General features: G+C 33.9%; 2 protein-coding genes across 2 annotated transcripts; both read right to left on the minus strand.

The window, feature by feature from the left end:
- Positions 1 to 1,279: 1,279 nt before the first annotated feature.
- On the minus strand, positions 1,280 to 9,069 carry LOC116305847 (maspardin). Its single transcript, XM_031715820.2, has 8 exons — positions 8,794 to 9,069; positions 5,324 to 5,485; positions 5,087 to 5,167; positions 4,821 to 4,966; positions 4,641 to 4,749; positions 3,951 to 4,058; positions 3,042 to 3,182; positions 1,280 to 2,334 (listed from the first exon to the last, which is right to left on the minus strand). The coding sequence occupies exons 1-8, from the start codon at positions 8,866 to 8,868 to the stop codon at positions 2,158 to 2,160; spliced, it is 999 nt and encodes a 332-aa protein (XP_031571680.2). The 5' UTR covers positions 8,869 to 9,069; the 3' UTR covers positions 1,280 to 2,157.
- Positions 9,070 to 12,159: 3,090 nt separating this feature from the next.
- Positions 12,160 to 13,003, minus strand: LOC148906710 (uncharacterized). The gene has a single exon (XM_089037330.1). The coding sequence runs from the start codon at positions 12,867 to 12,869 to the stop codon at positions 12,180 to 12,182; it is 690 nt and encodes a 229-aa protein (XP_088893456.1). The 5' UTR covers positions 12,870 to 13,003; the 3' UTR covers positions 12,160 to 12,179.
- Between the last annotated feature and the right edge of the window lie 2,854 nt (positions 13,004 to 15,857).

The raw sequence follows: 15,857 nt of genomic DNA on the forward strand, positions 1-15,857 counted from the left end.
TTTGATTTTAATATATTCTCCAAACACTGAGTAATATTTCACTCAAAGCATGTCTTGAATGCCAGGGATCAACAGTTTATTTTGGCCTTAAAATAGTATTTTTACAGTTATTTCACTATGGTGTCACAGTGTCACGAGTAAACTATCTTGACAAGATTCTTTACTTCTTTCTTTTAATATATCTCTCTCACCAACTACACATTTCTTTTTGTGCAACACATTTCTTTTTGTGCAACACATTTGCATTATTAGCATTTAGTAAAAATACACTCGTCAGGTGATTATTGAAAATCTCGCGCGCTGATTGGTCGAGAAACTCACACTATTACACAATAATGACCTCCAGCGATAATCCAAAATGGCGGCCAGCTGCTTTGTTGCTGTTACCGGAAAAAAATGTCTTTTATCTTGTTTTTTTCCTTTTTTTTGTTGAAAGAATCGCCTGTGTATTAAATAAAACAATTATTCACCTCAGGCTCAGTGAATATCGGAGAATATTTACATTGCCGCTTGAAGACTTGAGTCTCGGTAAGTATTCCCCGATATTTACTTCGCCTTCAGCGAATAACTGTTAAATGATTACATAGTCCCGTGGAAGACGCGGAAAAGAAAAACAATGAATACATAAATAACAATCAATAATCTTTCACCAAACTGCTAATTAGCTTCATGACACACAGCTTGTGCAAAGGGGGCAGAATGGTGAAGGGAAATCAGAATTTGGACTAAATGTACGCTGCACCTCAATTAATAGCTCTGATATTTTTGGTTTTCAAATGTTTCATAAACCAATTTTTATCCTAATGCATATGGTATTTGATGGCTATTACCACTTTTCTATGTTCTAAAAGAATTGACTTTTCACAGTTTCCTTTGTGTTGTTGGTGTTTTGTCCTCCTTCCACAAGGTTCCATTATTCTTAGTGTTAAAACAAAAGATGTTTTGCCATGTGATGTCGTAATGAAAAAGGACAATACTCTATTTTACAGTTCCATTCAGTGACCATGAATAACAGTTTCATATCAAGGTTGGAGTTTTCCATGCATAGCAATACTACAGTTTATCATGTGCAGCAGCTCCAGCCTCGCCTTGGAACTATTATTCATGGTCACTGAATGGAACAGTAAAATGGAGTATTGCAACTAATGAAAGAAAATATAAAAAAAATTGATTGTACATGCACTTGGCAAGTGAAACAGGTTTTTCAACCACATCACCTACAATACTGAAAAAGGTCGTACCTTGGAGCTTGTGAAGGTAAAAACCACATAAATCTATGAATATTCTATATTTTATATTCTTGTTTCTTTATTTAATTATTACGCTATTTACTTGACATTTTTTATGATACTTTTGTTATAAAATTATATTGAGATATAAACTAAGGCTACATTCTGTTACATTAGGATGCAACATATACCCCAGGGGCGGATCCAGGATTTTGTTCAGGGAGGTGTGCTGTGCACAAAGTTAACACAGGGAGGGGTGCACCCCTTAGAATCAAAGGGAAAAAACAGTATTGGTTAACTTCGAAGTGGGGGCACAAAGTCGAACCAGGGAGGGGTGTGCAGCACCCCCTGCACCCCTTCCCTGTACCCTGATGAATAAAGATATCGGCTGCCTGCATTCTATCTGATATCCCATCCTGTGGGCTATTAAAGTGCTAATGAAAACTTTATAGAGAAAATCAAGAAATTTTGAATAATTTTTAACTACTAGTCCAAAACATTTCATCTACACGTGGTGCAGCAATACTTGTATAGTCCATGTGTTTCTTATACATTATACACATGCTAAGAGTGGTCATTCAAGGCTGCACATTTGTGTGGAAGCATAAAAATGATGGTTATTTTATCACACCTCTTTTTAACCCTTCAAACTCTTCATTCCATGCATGACTCTAGACATGATTAGAAATCAAACCCTCACAGTGACATACTTTAGTCTCACAATATATATTTTAGAAATCATTCTTTCTCTATACTATTACCCTTTCAGCAGCTTTATAAATGACATGAGAACTGTTTTCTCAGATGGCTTGACAAATTCCATGGCTTATAATGTAACTGATAGCTATCTAGTTTGTAGCACTCTCAATTAAAAGTGTTATATATAAGATAGCCATAGGACTGTCTTAATATGAATGTGAGGTAATCTTTACTGTGAGTCTTTCTGCAAATCAACTACTTCATCTTTGGAATCTACCATTGAATCAAAAGGATTGCTCATAGATGACTCAGCCCTTAACAATCCACAAGCTATTTTGTCTTCATCAGTCATAAGCTGTGGATCAATAGCACTGTACCGTGTACCCATGAACTGACGAAGATGAATCTACAAAAGAAAAGCATCGACTAAGATAGATAATTACAATGATTAATAAGAAGACTGCTTTTGTCTTCAGAGGGGAGGCATAAGAAGGAAGGATTCTGTTCCTTAATCAAGCTTTTTAATGGACAACTTATCACAGGGTTCGTGCTACATTTTCGTTACAAAATTCAAGGACTTTTTAAGCAGTTTTCAAGCACAAAAATTCGATTTTCAAGGATAAAATTTTTTGCATTAGAACATGGTTTAAGCATTGATTCAATATTACAGTGCAGCTAATTCAGCCAGGGCCACTAGCTGACATAAATAGATCTTTAATATACACATTCTTACCAGAAGTACCAAGATATTCAGCTAGGCAATTTACGAAATATATGCAAACTCTTCCATCAATTTTAATCGTTATATATTTTAAAAGGAAAATTAGAAATAGCATTAAGTTGGCATTACACTGTAAATTTAAGGAGTATTCCAGGAGTATGGAGTTTTCCCCTATTTTCAAGGGCTTTTCAAGCGCCCTTAAAAACGTTGTGTTTTCAATTCAAGGAGTTTTCAAGGATTTCAAGGAGTAGCATGAACCCTGTTATCAATATTGAAAAGCAAGGCATGTGAGCTGGACCTACCAAATTCCTAACCATATCATCACATTAAAGGGATAGCAACATTTGTTGTCATAAAAAGTGTGTGTGCGTGTATAGGAGGAGGGTGAATACCTGCAGGTAAAGATTGACATCTGCACTTCTACACAAGTAGGGGAAGTTGCCGCCTGACTTCAAATGTGCTCTCTTTGCATGAGGGTAACACTTGTACAGTTCATCTTTGACTGGCTGAGACAATGCGCAATCATCAAACACCTATAAACAAATAAACAGGATCAAGATAATATCCACAGTATATTGAACCATTTCTTGCAATGGATTTGCAGTAGCCCAACCGATACATAATTGTCAAACTCATTAATAATTCATGAGGAAAATGCAACAGAAATCACGACCGGGAAGAGTGTTGTAAATCTGATACAAAATTGTGTTCATTTGCATAAACTTTAAGCTGGATTTTCTTGGCCAGATTCACTTTAATTTTGAAAATTTTGGTGAAACACAAAGGAACTAACCTAGACGTTTGACAAGCAATCCCCAGGGGGTGTACTTGGGTGGGTAATATGACGGGAAGGTCCAACATATTTTTTTGGGTTGATAAGCCATGTATTTTTTTAGGTCTTGAAATGAAACCCATATTTGAAACATAAATGAACCCGAGTTCGATTTTTGTATCAGAAAATTATTAGATTTTTTTTCCAGCAAGGCGTGAGTGAGTTCCGTAAAGAAACATACTGATGCCATGTATTTTTTGGGTGTAAAATTTCAGGTTTGAGTATTTTTTTGAGGTTGCAATATGAAGCTCCATCCCCCCCCATCATGTTACTCACCCGAGTACACCCCCTGGGAAGCAATCTACAGTATTCGTGTCCGTGTTGTATCCGATATACAAACTCTTGGCTATGCCTCAAGCTTCATGCATATCTGATACAACACAGCCACTCATACTGTATATATATTAGTAAATGCATGCCAATAGCTAAAGGCAATAATAAAATAATAAGGTACTATAATATCACTTACATCTATGATAGTAATAGCTATATTTTGAAGTTTTTGAGGTTCCACATAGGAGTCAACACAATTTAAGGTGAGTCTTGATGCAAGTTCATTCCTCCCCATGCTTTCCAGCTGTCACAAAACAAGAAAAGATTGCTAAGATACCCACTTGGTAAACACACTTGTATAAGAAACCCTCTAACTGATAGCTATTTGAGTGAATATGGCTATTTAGCATATACCAACTTGTGTACTTCCTAAGAACGCGCACACTCATTGGTTAATTGGAGGTGAATATTGTACGAAATTCACCTCTGAATCTCGGAATATTGAGTTGGCAACAAAATGGCATCTGCCGGCAATCATTTTGCTACAATTTCTGATGAGGAAATTTAAAAAATGAAAGTAAATGCCATTTCTATCAATACTAAAAAGGCAACAAAGTATGGCCTAAAAGTTTAGCTAAAAGTTTTGCGTGAATTTGTCATGCAAACTAAAAGTTTCTGTTTTTTTTTTTTTTTTGAATTATTGTATATAAAAATAAGTTTTATCTGTATGTACACAAGTTGGTATATGCTAAGACAATTATTCACCTCAGGCTCAGTGAATATGGAGAATATAAATTTACCTTGCCGCTTGAAGACTCGAATCTCAGTAAATATTCCCCAATATTATTCACTTTGCCTTCGGCAAATAATTGCTAATTATTCTTACCCTTTCAACCATAAAATCAATTGAGTCAGCTATGTCTTCATCAACAATATCGACACTGAAGTTGTTCATTATCATCTTTTTCAGAATAAAGGCAGGCAAAACCCAGAACCTTTAAAAACAATGTTGTTGGTCATATTTCAAGTCAAAAAAAATGGTGTTAACTTTCTAATCTTCTCTTACGATGATGAAACTGTTGTCTGTTGGAAGACTGAAGTATCCGAGAATGAATTACAAAGGACCAAAGAGTGAATGCGAGGGCTAAGTGATGTCATCTCACAAAACTTTTGGCCCAGAAATCCACCAAGTGATGCTCCAAATACATGGACCTTGACACAAGAAAAATACAATTATTACTTGAAGTATGAAGAGTTTAGGATAAGGGTTAGGGTTAAAATCATCAGTAATTGAGCATAAAATAGCAGTTACTGAGAGAAATAGGTATTTACTTTGTCAAGTTGTAAATGATCTAAAAGCTTCTTAAATCCTTCGATCCATTCTGTATACGTCCAATAAACTGGATATTCAAGCTAAAACATAAACAAAAAAAAAGCTGATTATTCAAGGAGTTTCATGACAAAGTTTTGACAAAAGGGAAAAAAGTTCCTTTTATCCATCTACTACTACTAAAATAGAATAAGAGTTACACTAAATGGTACAATAAAAACACCATATAATTAACTTACAGAAATGACTCTATAACCAAGGCTGGATAAGGTTAATATTTGTTTGAAGAACACATCTGATGTACCACTTGCTGGTGGAAGACAGATAAGAGGACATCGCACAGACCTTGGTCCAGCATCATAAATCAGCCATTCTTTATCACCAGATGAATCAACAATAACCTATAAATTTTTTATTTATTAATTACTTATTTACAATTATTGATATGATATATCTGAATACTAAAACAGTCTTGGGGCTTCCACATCATCATTGTTATTATCATCATCATCATCATCATCATCCCCATCCCCATCCCCATCCCCATCCCCATCCTCAAACTCATCCCCATCCTCATCCTCATCCTCATCCTCATTGTCATCCTCATCCTCAAACTCATCCCCATCCCCATTCTCATCCTCATCCTCATCCCCATCCCCATCCTCATCCTCAAACTCATCCCCATCCTCATCCTCATCCTCATCCTCATCCTCATCCTCATCCTCATCCTCATCCTCATCCTCATTATTATTATTTTGCAACTGATAACCAATATTCAGTTTAATGTTTGGAGCCACTCATCTCATACTCCTAAAAACCAACAGCTTTTCTTTTTTCACTCCTGAAAGTTAACCCGGGGGGGTGGGGTGGGGGGGGGGTACTCCCCTATATTTGCTATATGGGTATGTGCCGCCCTGTAGGGTATGGTTTTTCGGCTTTTGGGTCTGGGGTAGGGTATCATTTTTGACATTTTGTCTGGGATAGGGTGTCATTTTAGTCTGGGATAGGGTTAACGATTTGGTCATTTTTGTCTGGCGAATAGGCTACGCTTTCTGCTGACACAAAAACAATAAAAATGTTAGTAAATATTGATTGCAATCGATTATTAAACCGTATTTTCAGTCTTTTAGTCTGGGATAGGGTGTACAATTCTTAGTTTTAGTCTGGGGTAGGGTATGTAAAATCAAAATTTTAGGTCTGGGATAGGGTCAGGGTTTTGAGGTCCTGGCGGCACACCCCTACCCAAGTTGGGGTGGTAGTACCCCCCCGGGAAAGTTAAGATATGGATACTGCAGCATTGCACGCAGCATTGAGTGCAACATTTTGAAAGTTCCAGCCAATCAACTTGCACTAAATTTATATCAGCTGACAAAATTTCTTAGCGTATCGTGATTTTGTTGCAATGTGTTTCACTCCAATTCAAATTTGTTGCGTGCAATGTTGCACCATCTGTCCTCACCTTTAGTGACTTACAATTTCAACTAAAAGATAAGATGATTATCCCCAGCCTTAGTTATACTAGAATCAATGTTTATTGCAGTCAAACCAGCTGTTGTTCTTATGTGTTCAAAGATTCAATTTATTTTTCAAAGCTTGATTTCCATCTCGCTTTGAAGCTTGCATTACTAAAACAAATGTTATAAAATTCAATCCCGGCCTTTATCTCAAAACATGAAAATGTTCATTTGTGATAGGACTTTTTGAACAAAACATCACACTACACAGATCAGTTTAAAATGGTAGCTATAATCATAAAAAAGGCTTTGCACGAATCTCTGAAGAACTATAAACTTTTAATCTTATCCCAGATTTTAAATCTACAACATTGGATTCATTAATGCAAGTTTCAACGCAACATGGAAATCAAACTTCAAATAATGAAATGAATGTTTGAAACTCAATAGGAATGCATGAGCTGGTTTGACTGTAGCCTACAGGCATTAAAAATTCTTCTAGATCAGTGCATAGTGTAGCAATGAAAATAGAGGCAAAAAAGCTAATTAAAAGTGAAGTTTTAACCTTTCACTACTCTCTACTGACTACTGCTAGCTGTTGAAATCCATATTTTGAGAACTCAGTGTTTGTGAGCTGCATGCTGAAATTTGATTTTTTGCTGCCGTCAATCAAAAATAATCAGTCAGTACCTTTCATGTTCTTGACTGATGGCAGTAAAAAACCAATTCACCTTTTCAACGATAGCCATCATGTCATAAACACATCATTGGATTGTGTTACGGCCACCAAAAAGTTCGGACATCGTTCTCGGATTCCCATACAAATCACTGAGTTTACAGAGAAAATTTAGATAGATTTCTTTAGTTAGTTCTCTTAACAGCAATTAGAAAAGCTTCAATCAAGATAGAAAAATGATATTTTACTTGTATTTAGAGAACTAACTAAACAAACCAAGTAAATAGTTCATTTAAAGTCAGTACATTTATACGGAAATCCGAGAACAATGTCTGAACTTCTTGGAGACCGTAACACAATCCAACACAATATATTCTTGGTTTTCACCTACGTCATTATGAATTTCAAAAGCATAAATTCGCATTATAATGAAATAAAAATTTTATATTCTTGCAAAGCGGTCCAAACTACATATACTGGCCAAATTTTAAGGCTGTAAAGCATTTCGTTGCGGAACTATAGGCAAGTAAACATGACACAATTTTTGGTTAAAATGTATGGAGCGGCCATCTTGGTGTTCCAAGTTGGTACACCATCATGGTGGACGAAATTCCAAAGGCTTAAAATGATGGAATATTTCATATGTTTGGCTATATTTCAATTAAATATACTTTATATAGATCTTTACAACGTGTCTAAGGGAAAATCTTTCAACTAGAGTAAATTATTTTAATATTTTCATCGCTATTTAGATAGACGTGACGGTATTGCGTGACACAAACTCAACCTTCATAATTTGGGAACCAAACATCGAAATAACTCGAGATTTTTTCTTGTGACTTATAACACTGATTTCTAAAACATACTTGAGAAATTCCTTTATACGATCTATAGTTTAGATTTTGATGTTTTGATGACGTCATGTGAAAACCAGCAATACCACGTGACGGCTAGCACCAAAAAGGTGGCAAAAGTGGCAAAAAAAGAATGGTATGTTTTGCCTACCAGGACCTTTGGCTGGGCATAATCGATTTTCCAGCAACAATCCTTCTAGTGCTATAATAATATATGTAATATCTACAGTCAAGGGGGCATACTTATGACATAATAGCTTGCACATCCAAGCTGGACCTCCTTCCCCCTTTTTAATGTTCTATGATACCTCATATGTTTGAGAGCAGCTTAAAAATCGTCTTCCACATATTCAAACTGGTTGGTAATGAAGCTTTTATTAAGAGGAGGCAGACTTCCATGAATCAATCAATCAATCAATCAATCAACCTTTATTAATGTGTCAATGTATTTAGTCTCAGAGACTAATTGGGGACACAAATAAATCAATAAATATATCTATACAATTACGAAACAAAACAAAAAGAAATTAAGCTAAAATTGAAACTACTAAATTTCTAAAAGCTATAATAATAATAAAATATAATACAATTGAAAAACCTAGAAAAATGTATTTAAAATGTTCAGATGTTCAGGAATAATACATGTATATTTGCTCCAGAGATATACAATAGTAAATAAAATGTGTTTTAGTTATATTTAACTGCACAAACACAGTGTTGCTTACCCTTTTCAAAGGTACAGTACTCCTAAAACTCAAGTATTCTTGTGAACGACTAATGGCAGACGACTCGGCCATCATTCAATGGGTACAACAAAACTTGATATTCTCTGGAATGTTGCGAAAACCAAGACGATAAATCAATATATCACTTCAAGATAGACAAAACCTTCAGTATAACGTCTTTCCCATTACATTGTTGTGTTAAGAAAGACATAAGGTTTAGTAAAAAGCATTTAGTTCCGGTCACTTGGCCAATCTCATGAAAACCGAGGGATCCTATGCACTAGTACCCAGTGACACTCCACTTCCTTTCAACCCACCCCACCCCCTCCCATTCCCCCTCCCCTTGGTAATATAGCAAGGGGGGAGGGCTTTGTTAAATAGGTTTTGTAAACGAAATCCCACCCGAATACTGTTTAAAAATAAAACGGCTTTTTCTGAGCTCCTTTCAATAAGTGCGAAGAGAAGGAGGAAGGATGCTTCATTTTTACGTGCCGTATTGTATTACTTGTATTGTATTACTTAATGGAGCATTAAAAAATGTGGGGGGGGGGGGGGGGGGAGGTGTGTTTTCAGAAGAACTAAAATGGGTCATTGCATTTTCATGAGCTCATTAATTAATTTGTAAGGAAAAGACAACAAAAATCATGACCATTAAAAGTTGTATAAATCTGTTAAATAAATTCATGTTCATTATAATAATAATGTAATAAATAATATTATATTATATTATATAATAATATAATAATTAAATACTAATGTTGCACATGTTACATAGGAAGATGCCCACATGCCCATTACAAACTGAAATAGAAATATAAAAATATAAATTATGATCTAAACATACCATGTAGGCCTGTTGCATCAGCCCCAAAGCAGCACAACCAGAAGGGCAAGCAAAACAACCCTAAATTTAAATTTGGATTTTTGGACTAGCGTAAACATACACATGATTTGAACAAATTTATAAGAAACATGATCATGTATATGGTTAAATGAACAAAACAGAATGTACCTTAAATTCAGGATCAATATTCTTTATTAAAATGTACATTTTTCAGCTTTTACAACATTTTACTTATCATCATGAATTTTTTTATGAAAAAATGTACAAAATTCCATTACATTGAGTTTTCCTTTATTAATTTTCTACTTTTATTGCAATTTTGAACAATTATTGATAAATATGACAAGATGTCGACATATAATTCATATTTGTGTTCAAAACATGGGTGTTCAACAGAAACAATATTTATATGTGAAAGACTTTCGCTGTCAAGCATATTTATATGTGAAAGACCTTCACAGCCTAACATATTTATATGTGAAAGACCGTCGCTGTCAAGCATATTTATATGTGAAAGACCTTCACAGTCAAGCATATTTATATGTAAAAGACCTTCACAGCCTAACATATTTATATGTGAAAGACCTTCACAGCCTAACATATTTATATGTGAAAGACCGTCGCTGTCAAGCATATTTATATGTGAAAGACCTTCACAGTCAAGCATATTTATATGTGAAAGACCTTCACAGTCTAAGATATTTATATGTGAAAGACTTTCGCTGTCAAGCATATTTATATGTGAAAGACCTTCACAGCCTAACATATTTATATGTGAAAGACCGTTGCTGTCAAGCATATTTATATGTGAAAGACCTTCACAGTCAAGCATATTTATATGTGAAAGTCCTTCACAGCCTAACATATTTATATGTGAAAGACCTTCACTGTCAAGCATATTTATATGTGAAAGACCTTCACAGTCAAGCATATTTATATGTGAAAGTCCTTCACAGCCTAATATATTTATATGTGAAAGACATTCACTGTCAAGCATATTTATATGTGGAAGTCCTTCACATTCTAACATATTTATATGTGAAAGACATTCACTGTCTAACATATTTATATGTGAAAGTCCTTCACGGTCTAACATATTTATATGTGAAAGTCCTTCACAGTCTAACATATTTATATGTGAAAGTCCTTCACAGTTTAACATATTTATATGTGAAAGACATTCACTGTCTAACATATTTATATGTGAAAGACCGTTGCTGTCAAGCATATTTATATGTGAAAGACCTTCACAGTCAAGCATATTTATATGTGAAAGTCCTTCACAGCCTAACATATTTATATGTGAAAGACCTTCACTGTCAAGCATATTTATATGTGAAAGACCTTCACAGTCAAGCATATTTATATGTGAAAGTCCTTCACAGCCTAATATATTTATATGTGAAAGACATTCACTGTCAAGCATATTTATATGTGGAAGTCCTTCACATTCTAACATATTTATATGTGAAAGACATTCACTGTCTAACATATTTATATGTGAAAGTCCTTCACGGTCTAACATATTTATATGTGAAAGTCCTTCACAGTCTAACATATTTATATGTGAAAGTCCTTCACAGTCTAACATATTTATATGTGAAAGACATTCACTGTCTAACATATTTATATGTGAAAGACATTCACTGTCAAGCATATTTATATGTGAAAGTCCTTTACAGTCTAATATACTATGGAAAACTAGTGAAAACTAGTGGTTTACTCCGATGAAGGACTAACGTCCGAAACGTCAGTTTCATTTTTACATACCATACGGTGTTACAAATTATCTATCTATCAACTGTTCTAATATACTATAGCTAGTATGTAGAAATTCATAATATTTGAAATCCGAAATCTACGTATTTTAAAAATATTCCGAAACAACATATGCTTTGTATTCATTTTCATTTGAAGAATACTTTTCTCAATTGCTGTTAAATTTATAACGACGTTCTTGGACTTTCTTACCTGCAAAGCAGTTCGTAATTAAAAATCTACTTAGGTTTGCTTCTAAGTATTTAAAATATGTACCATAGTTCATTTTGATTTAGCTGGTTTCTTCAACTTGAACACGAGATGTTTCTCTCTTTGTCCACATGTTCCACGAGCATAAGTAATTTTACGCTGAATTCTTCCGTGAATAACTCCAAATTTGTCAAATTTCCCTAATAAACCTTTAGCTTGTTAATTCTTCTTTGGGCTTAACTACTTGCTGCTGTATTTTTTGTCATAATTCTGCTTTCATAAGAGTTTCTTTCTTGAAATGAACAAGCACCCGTTAACGTACTGTAACACTATCTTGTTGTGATTTGAATATTCCTTGCAAACAATGACAGGAAATGACCTTTGGACTTTTAATCCAATTATAAGTATCTAAATTAATTTTAATAATAATACTTTATTCAAAAATGCAGATTACATATTTTGAAAAGGAAGACATTGAGGTTAGCCCTATATAAGTCCCCTAATTTAAAATAAATAAATAATTTTAAGAACTAATAATATATATATATATATATATATATGTACAATACTAACTTCAAAAAATGTTCATGTGTTTCTTAAGTCTTGTTTTAAATTTATTTACGTTGGGTTCATCTGTATGATTTACTACGTTATTAGGAAGATCATTCCAAGATTTGATTATTCGCACAAAAAAAGAATATTTGTAACAATTTACTCTAGCAGATTTGGTCTGTATTTTAAATTGGTGATTAGCTCTCGTTTTCGTACTTTTACAAAGTTCAAAATAGTCACTGAAATCTAGACCGTTCATCTTGTGTACAATCTTATAGCACTCAACTAGAGAGAGGAATTCCCTTCTAAGTTGCAAAGAGTTCCATTTGAGTATCTTACATCTGTCTTCATATGCCATCTCTTGTCGTTTTTGACCAAGTGCGATGCGTGACGCTCTTCGTTGTATAGATTCAATTGCATGGATATCCTTTACTAGGTGTGGTGCCCAAACTGGGCATGCATATTCCAGAATGGGACGGACCAGTGATTTATAGAGTATGGAAAAGATTTCCTTATTTCTACTACCCGTGGTACGTTTAACTAAACCAAGGACTTTATTTGCTTTATGTACAATTGCTTCTACATGTTTGGACCAACTTAGATCGCTCGACATTATAACTCCAAGGTCTTTGTAGTCATGTACGTTCTTTAATGCTGTGTCGGATATGTGATATTGTGTTCTATTCTTATCACCCTTATGAGTTATCCTCATGGCTTCACACTTTTTAGGGTTAAACTTGACTTGCCAATCCGCCGCCCAGTCTTCTAAAGAAGCAAGGTCCGACTGTAGAGCTGTTACATCCCCAACGTCGGTTAGTCGTCGATAGATCTTAGTATAACTGAAGTTATACAAGCTAAATTCCAAACCTAATGTTCCTAACTCAATAAACAACCGTCAAGCGATTGCATTTCTAGTTCTAAAACGAAAAAATTGTGCTTTGTTTGCGAATGCGATTTAGATACTTATAATTTCATATAACTTCAGTTTAGATACTTAGAATTGGATTAAAAGTCCAAAGGTCATTTCCTGTCATTGTTTGCAAGGAATATTCAAATCACAACAAGATAGTAGTGTTACAGTACGTTAACGGATGCTTGTTCGTTTCAAGAAAGAAACTCTTATGAAAGCAGAATTATGACAAAAAATACAGCAGCAAGTAGTTAAGCCCAAAGAAGAATTAACAAGCTAAAGGTTTATTAGGGAAATTTGACAAATTTGGAGTTATTCACGGAAGAATTCAGCGTAAAATTACTTATGCTCGTGGAACATGTGGACAAAGAGAGAAACATCTCGTGTTCAAGTTAAAGAAACCAGCTAAATCAAAATGAACTATGGTACATATTTTAAATACTTAGAAGCAAACCTAAGTAGATTTTTAATTACGAACTGCTTTGCAGGTAAGAAAGTCCAAGAACGTCGTTATAAATTTAACAGCAATTGAGAAAAGTATTCTTCAAATGAAAATGAATACAAAGCATATGTTGTTTCGGAATATTTTTAAAATACGTAGATTTCGGATTTCAAATATTATGAATTTCTACATACTAGCTATAGTATATTAGAACAGTTGATAGATAGATAATTTGTAACACCGTATGGTATGTAAAAATGAAACTGACGTTTCGGACGTTAGTCCTTCATCGGAGTAAACCACTAGTTTTCACTAGTTTTCCATAGTATATTAGACTGTAAAGGACTTTCACATATAAATATGCTTGACAGTGAATGTCTTTCACATATAAATATGTTAGACTGTAAAGGACTTTCACATATAAATATGTTAGACTGTAAAGGACTTTCACATATAAATATGCTTGACAGTGAATGTCTTTCACATATAAATATGTTAGACTGTGAAGGACTTTCACATATAAATATGTTAGACTGTAAAGGACTTTCACATATAAATATGTTAGACTGTAAAGGACTTTCACATATAAATATGCTTGACAGTGAATGTCTTTCACATATAAATATATTAGGCTGTGAAGGACTTTCACATATAAATATGTTAGACTGTGAAGGACTTTCACATATAAATATGCTTGACTGTGAAGGACTTTCACATATAAATATGCTTGACTGTGAAGGTCTTTCACATATAAATATGCTTGACTGTGAAGGTCTTTCACATATAAATATGTTAGACTGTGAAGGACTTTCACATATAAATATGTTAGACTGTGAAGGACTTTCACATATAAATATGCTTGACTGTGAAGGACTTTCACATATAAATATGTTAGACTGTGAAGGTCTTTCACATATAAATATGTTAGGCTGTGAATTAGGTCTTTCACATATAAATATGCTTGACAGTGGATTTCTTTCACATATAAATATGCTTGAATGTGAAGGTCTTTCACATATAAATATGCTTGACAGTGAAGGTCTTTCACATATAAATATGCTTGACTGTGAAGGTCTTTCACATATAAATATGCTTGACAGTGAAGGTCTTTCACATATAAATATGCTTGACAGTGAAGGTCTTTCACATATAAATATGCTTGACAGTGAAGGTCTTTCACATATAAATATGCTTGACTGTGAAGGACTTTCACATATAAATATGCTTGACTGTGAAGGACTTTCACATATAAATATGTTAGACTGTGAAGGACTTTCACATATAAATATGCTTGACAGTGAAGGTCTTTCACATATAAATATGCTTGACTGTGAAGGTCTCTGATTCACATATAAATATGCTTGACTGTGAAGGTCTCTGATTCACATTTCAAATTGTGTAGATAATGTACAAAATTCATGAATGAGCTCCAATCACAAAATGATAATTATCATACTCTGATGTTTATGCACATTTTGTTAAACTGAAAGTATTTAAATCAAAATAAATGAAAAAATGTCCAATTGCAATTGTTGTGTTTGATGATCTCATTTCTATGGTGTCAAGATCCCAGTTTTTCTTTCTTTTTATCACTTGATGATGGAATTGGATTAAAAATTGGTCATTTTAATGAAATGTATAGAAACTGAAAAAATGAATTATTCTATATGTACATTTTAAAAATATTTTTAGCTGAAAAACGTATCATACAAGAAAAATGTGCAATATGACATGTCAAATTTAAACTTTTGCTTTCATCTTATCCATTTGAGACAAAAACATTATTGAGGTGTAAATTATTGTAATGGTTGGTTTCTAGTATTTCGAACATTTTCACAATGTGGAATTGTACAAGATCTTAATATGGGACATTTTTGTGCTAAGTTTATGATGATTTTGTTCAAATCATGTGTATATTTAGGCTAGTCCAAAAATCCAAATTTAAATTTAGGGTTGTTGAACCAACTGGCCACAAGGTAGTGTCTATTGCTCTCCCCCTGAATCCCGCCCAGCACAAACTGAGTTGTGTTGCCTTATGGAAATTATTTGGTTTTGCACTATCACCAATCGTAATATTATTGAAAACTGCTAGAGTTTCTTACAACCCTTTGCAGGGCTGGCAGCGTGAACATAATAATATCTGTTTGAGCCAAGGTTGAATAATTCAAAACTAAAATTAAATTTTAACTGTAAAGCTGGTTTGAAGAGGGAGAGAGTAGGATGAGCGTAAAAAAAGAAAAATAATGATAACGATAACAATATAATAATTTGTACTGCGCCTATAAAAATAATGTAGATTCAAAATAATAGTTTCAGGGACGTATTTAGGGGGTCCTAGGGTACCTGTG

This window comes from Actinia tenebrosa, unplaced genomic scaffold (assembly GCF_029948245.1).
Source record: "Actinia tenebrosa isolate PJP-AT-01 unplaced genomic scaffold, QUT_ActTen_1.0 PGA_scaffold5__44_contigs__length_20552954, whole genome shotgun sequence".
In the NCBI taxonomy this organism is placed as follows: Eukaryota; Metazoa; Cnidaria; class Anthozoa; order Actiniaria; family Actiniidae; genus Actinia; species Actinia tenebrosa.

Bases quoted from the DNA above. Each gene is read 5' to 3' on its own strand.
- LOC116305847 (XM_031715820.2), bottom strand. From the start codon at position 8,868: ATGATGGCCGAGTCGTCTGCCATTAGTCGTTCACAAGAATACTTGAGT. The intron at 5,486-8,793 runs GTAAGCAACACT...AAAAATTTATAG, and splicing joins GTACTGTACCTTTGAAAAGG to GTTATTGTTGATTCATCTGG. The intron at 4,750-4,820 runs GTAAGAGAAGAT...TTGTTTTTAAAG, and splicing joins CAGACAACAGTTTCATCATC to GTTCTGGGTTTTGCCTGCCT.
- LOC148906710 (XM_089037330.1), bottom strand. From the start codon at position 12,869: ATGAGGATAACTCATAAGGGTGATAAGAATAGAACACAATATCACATA.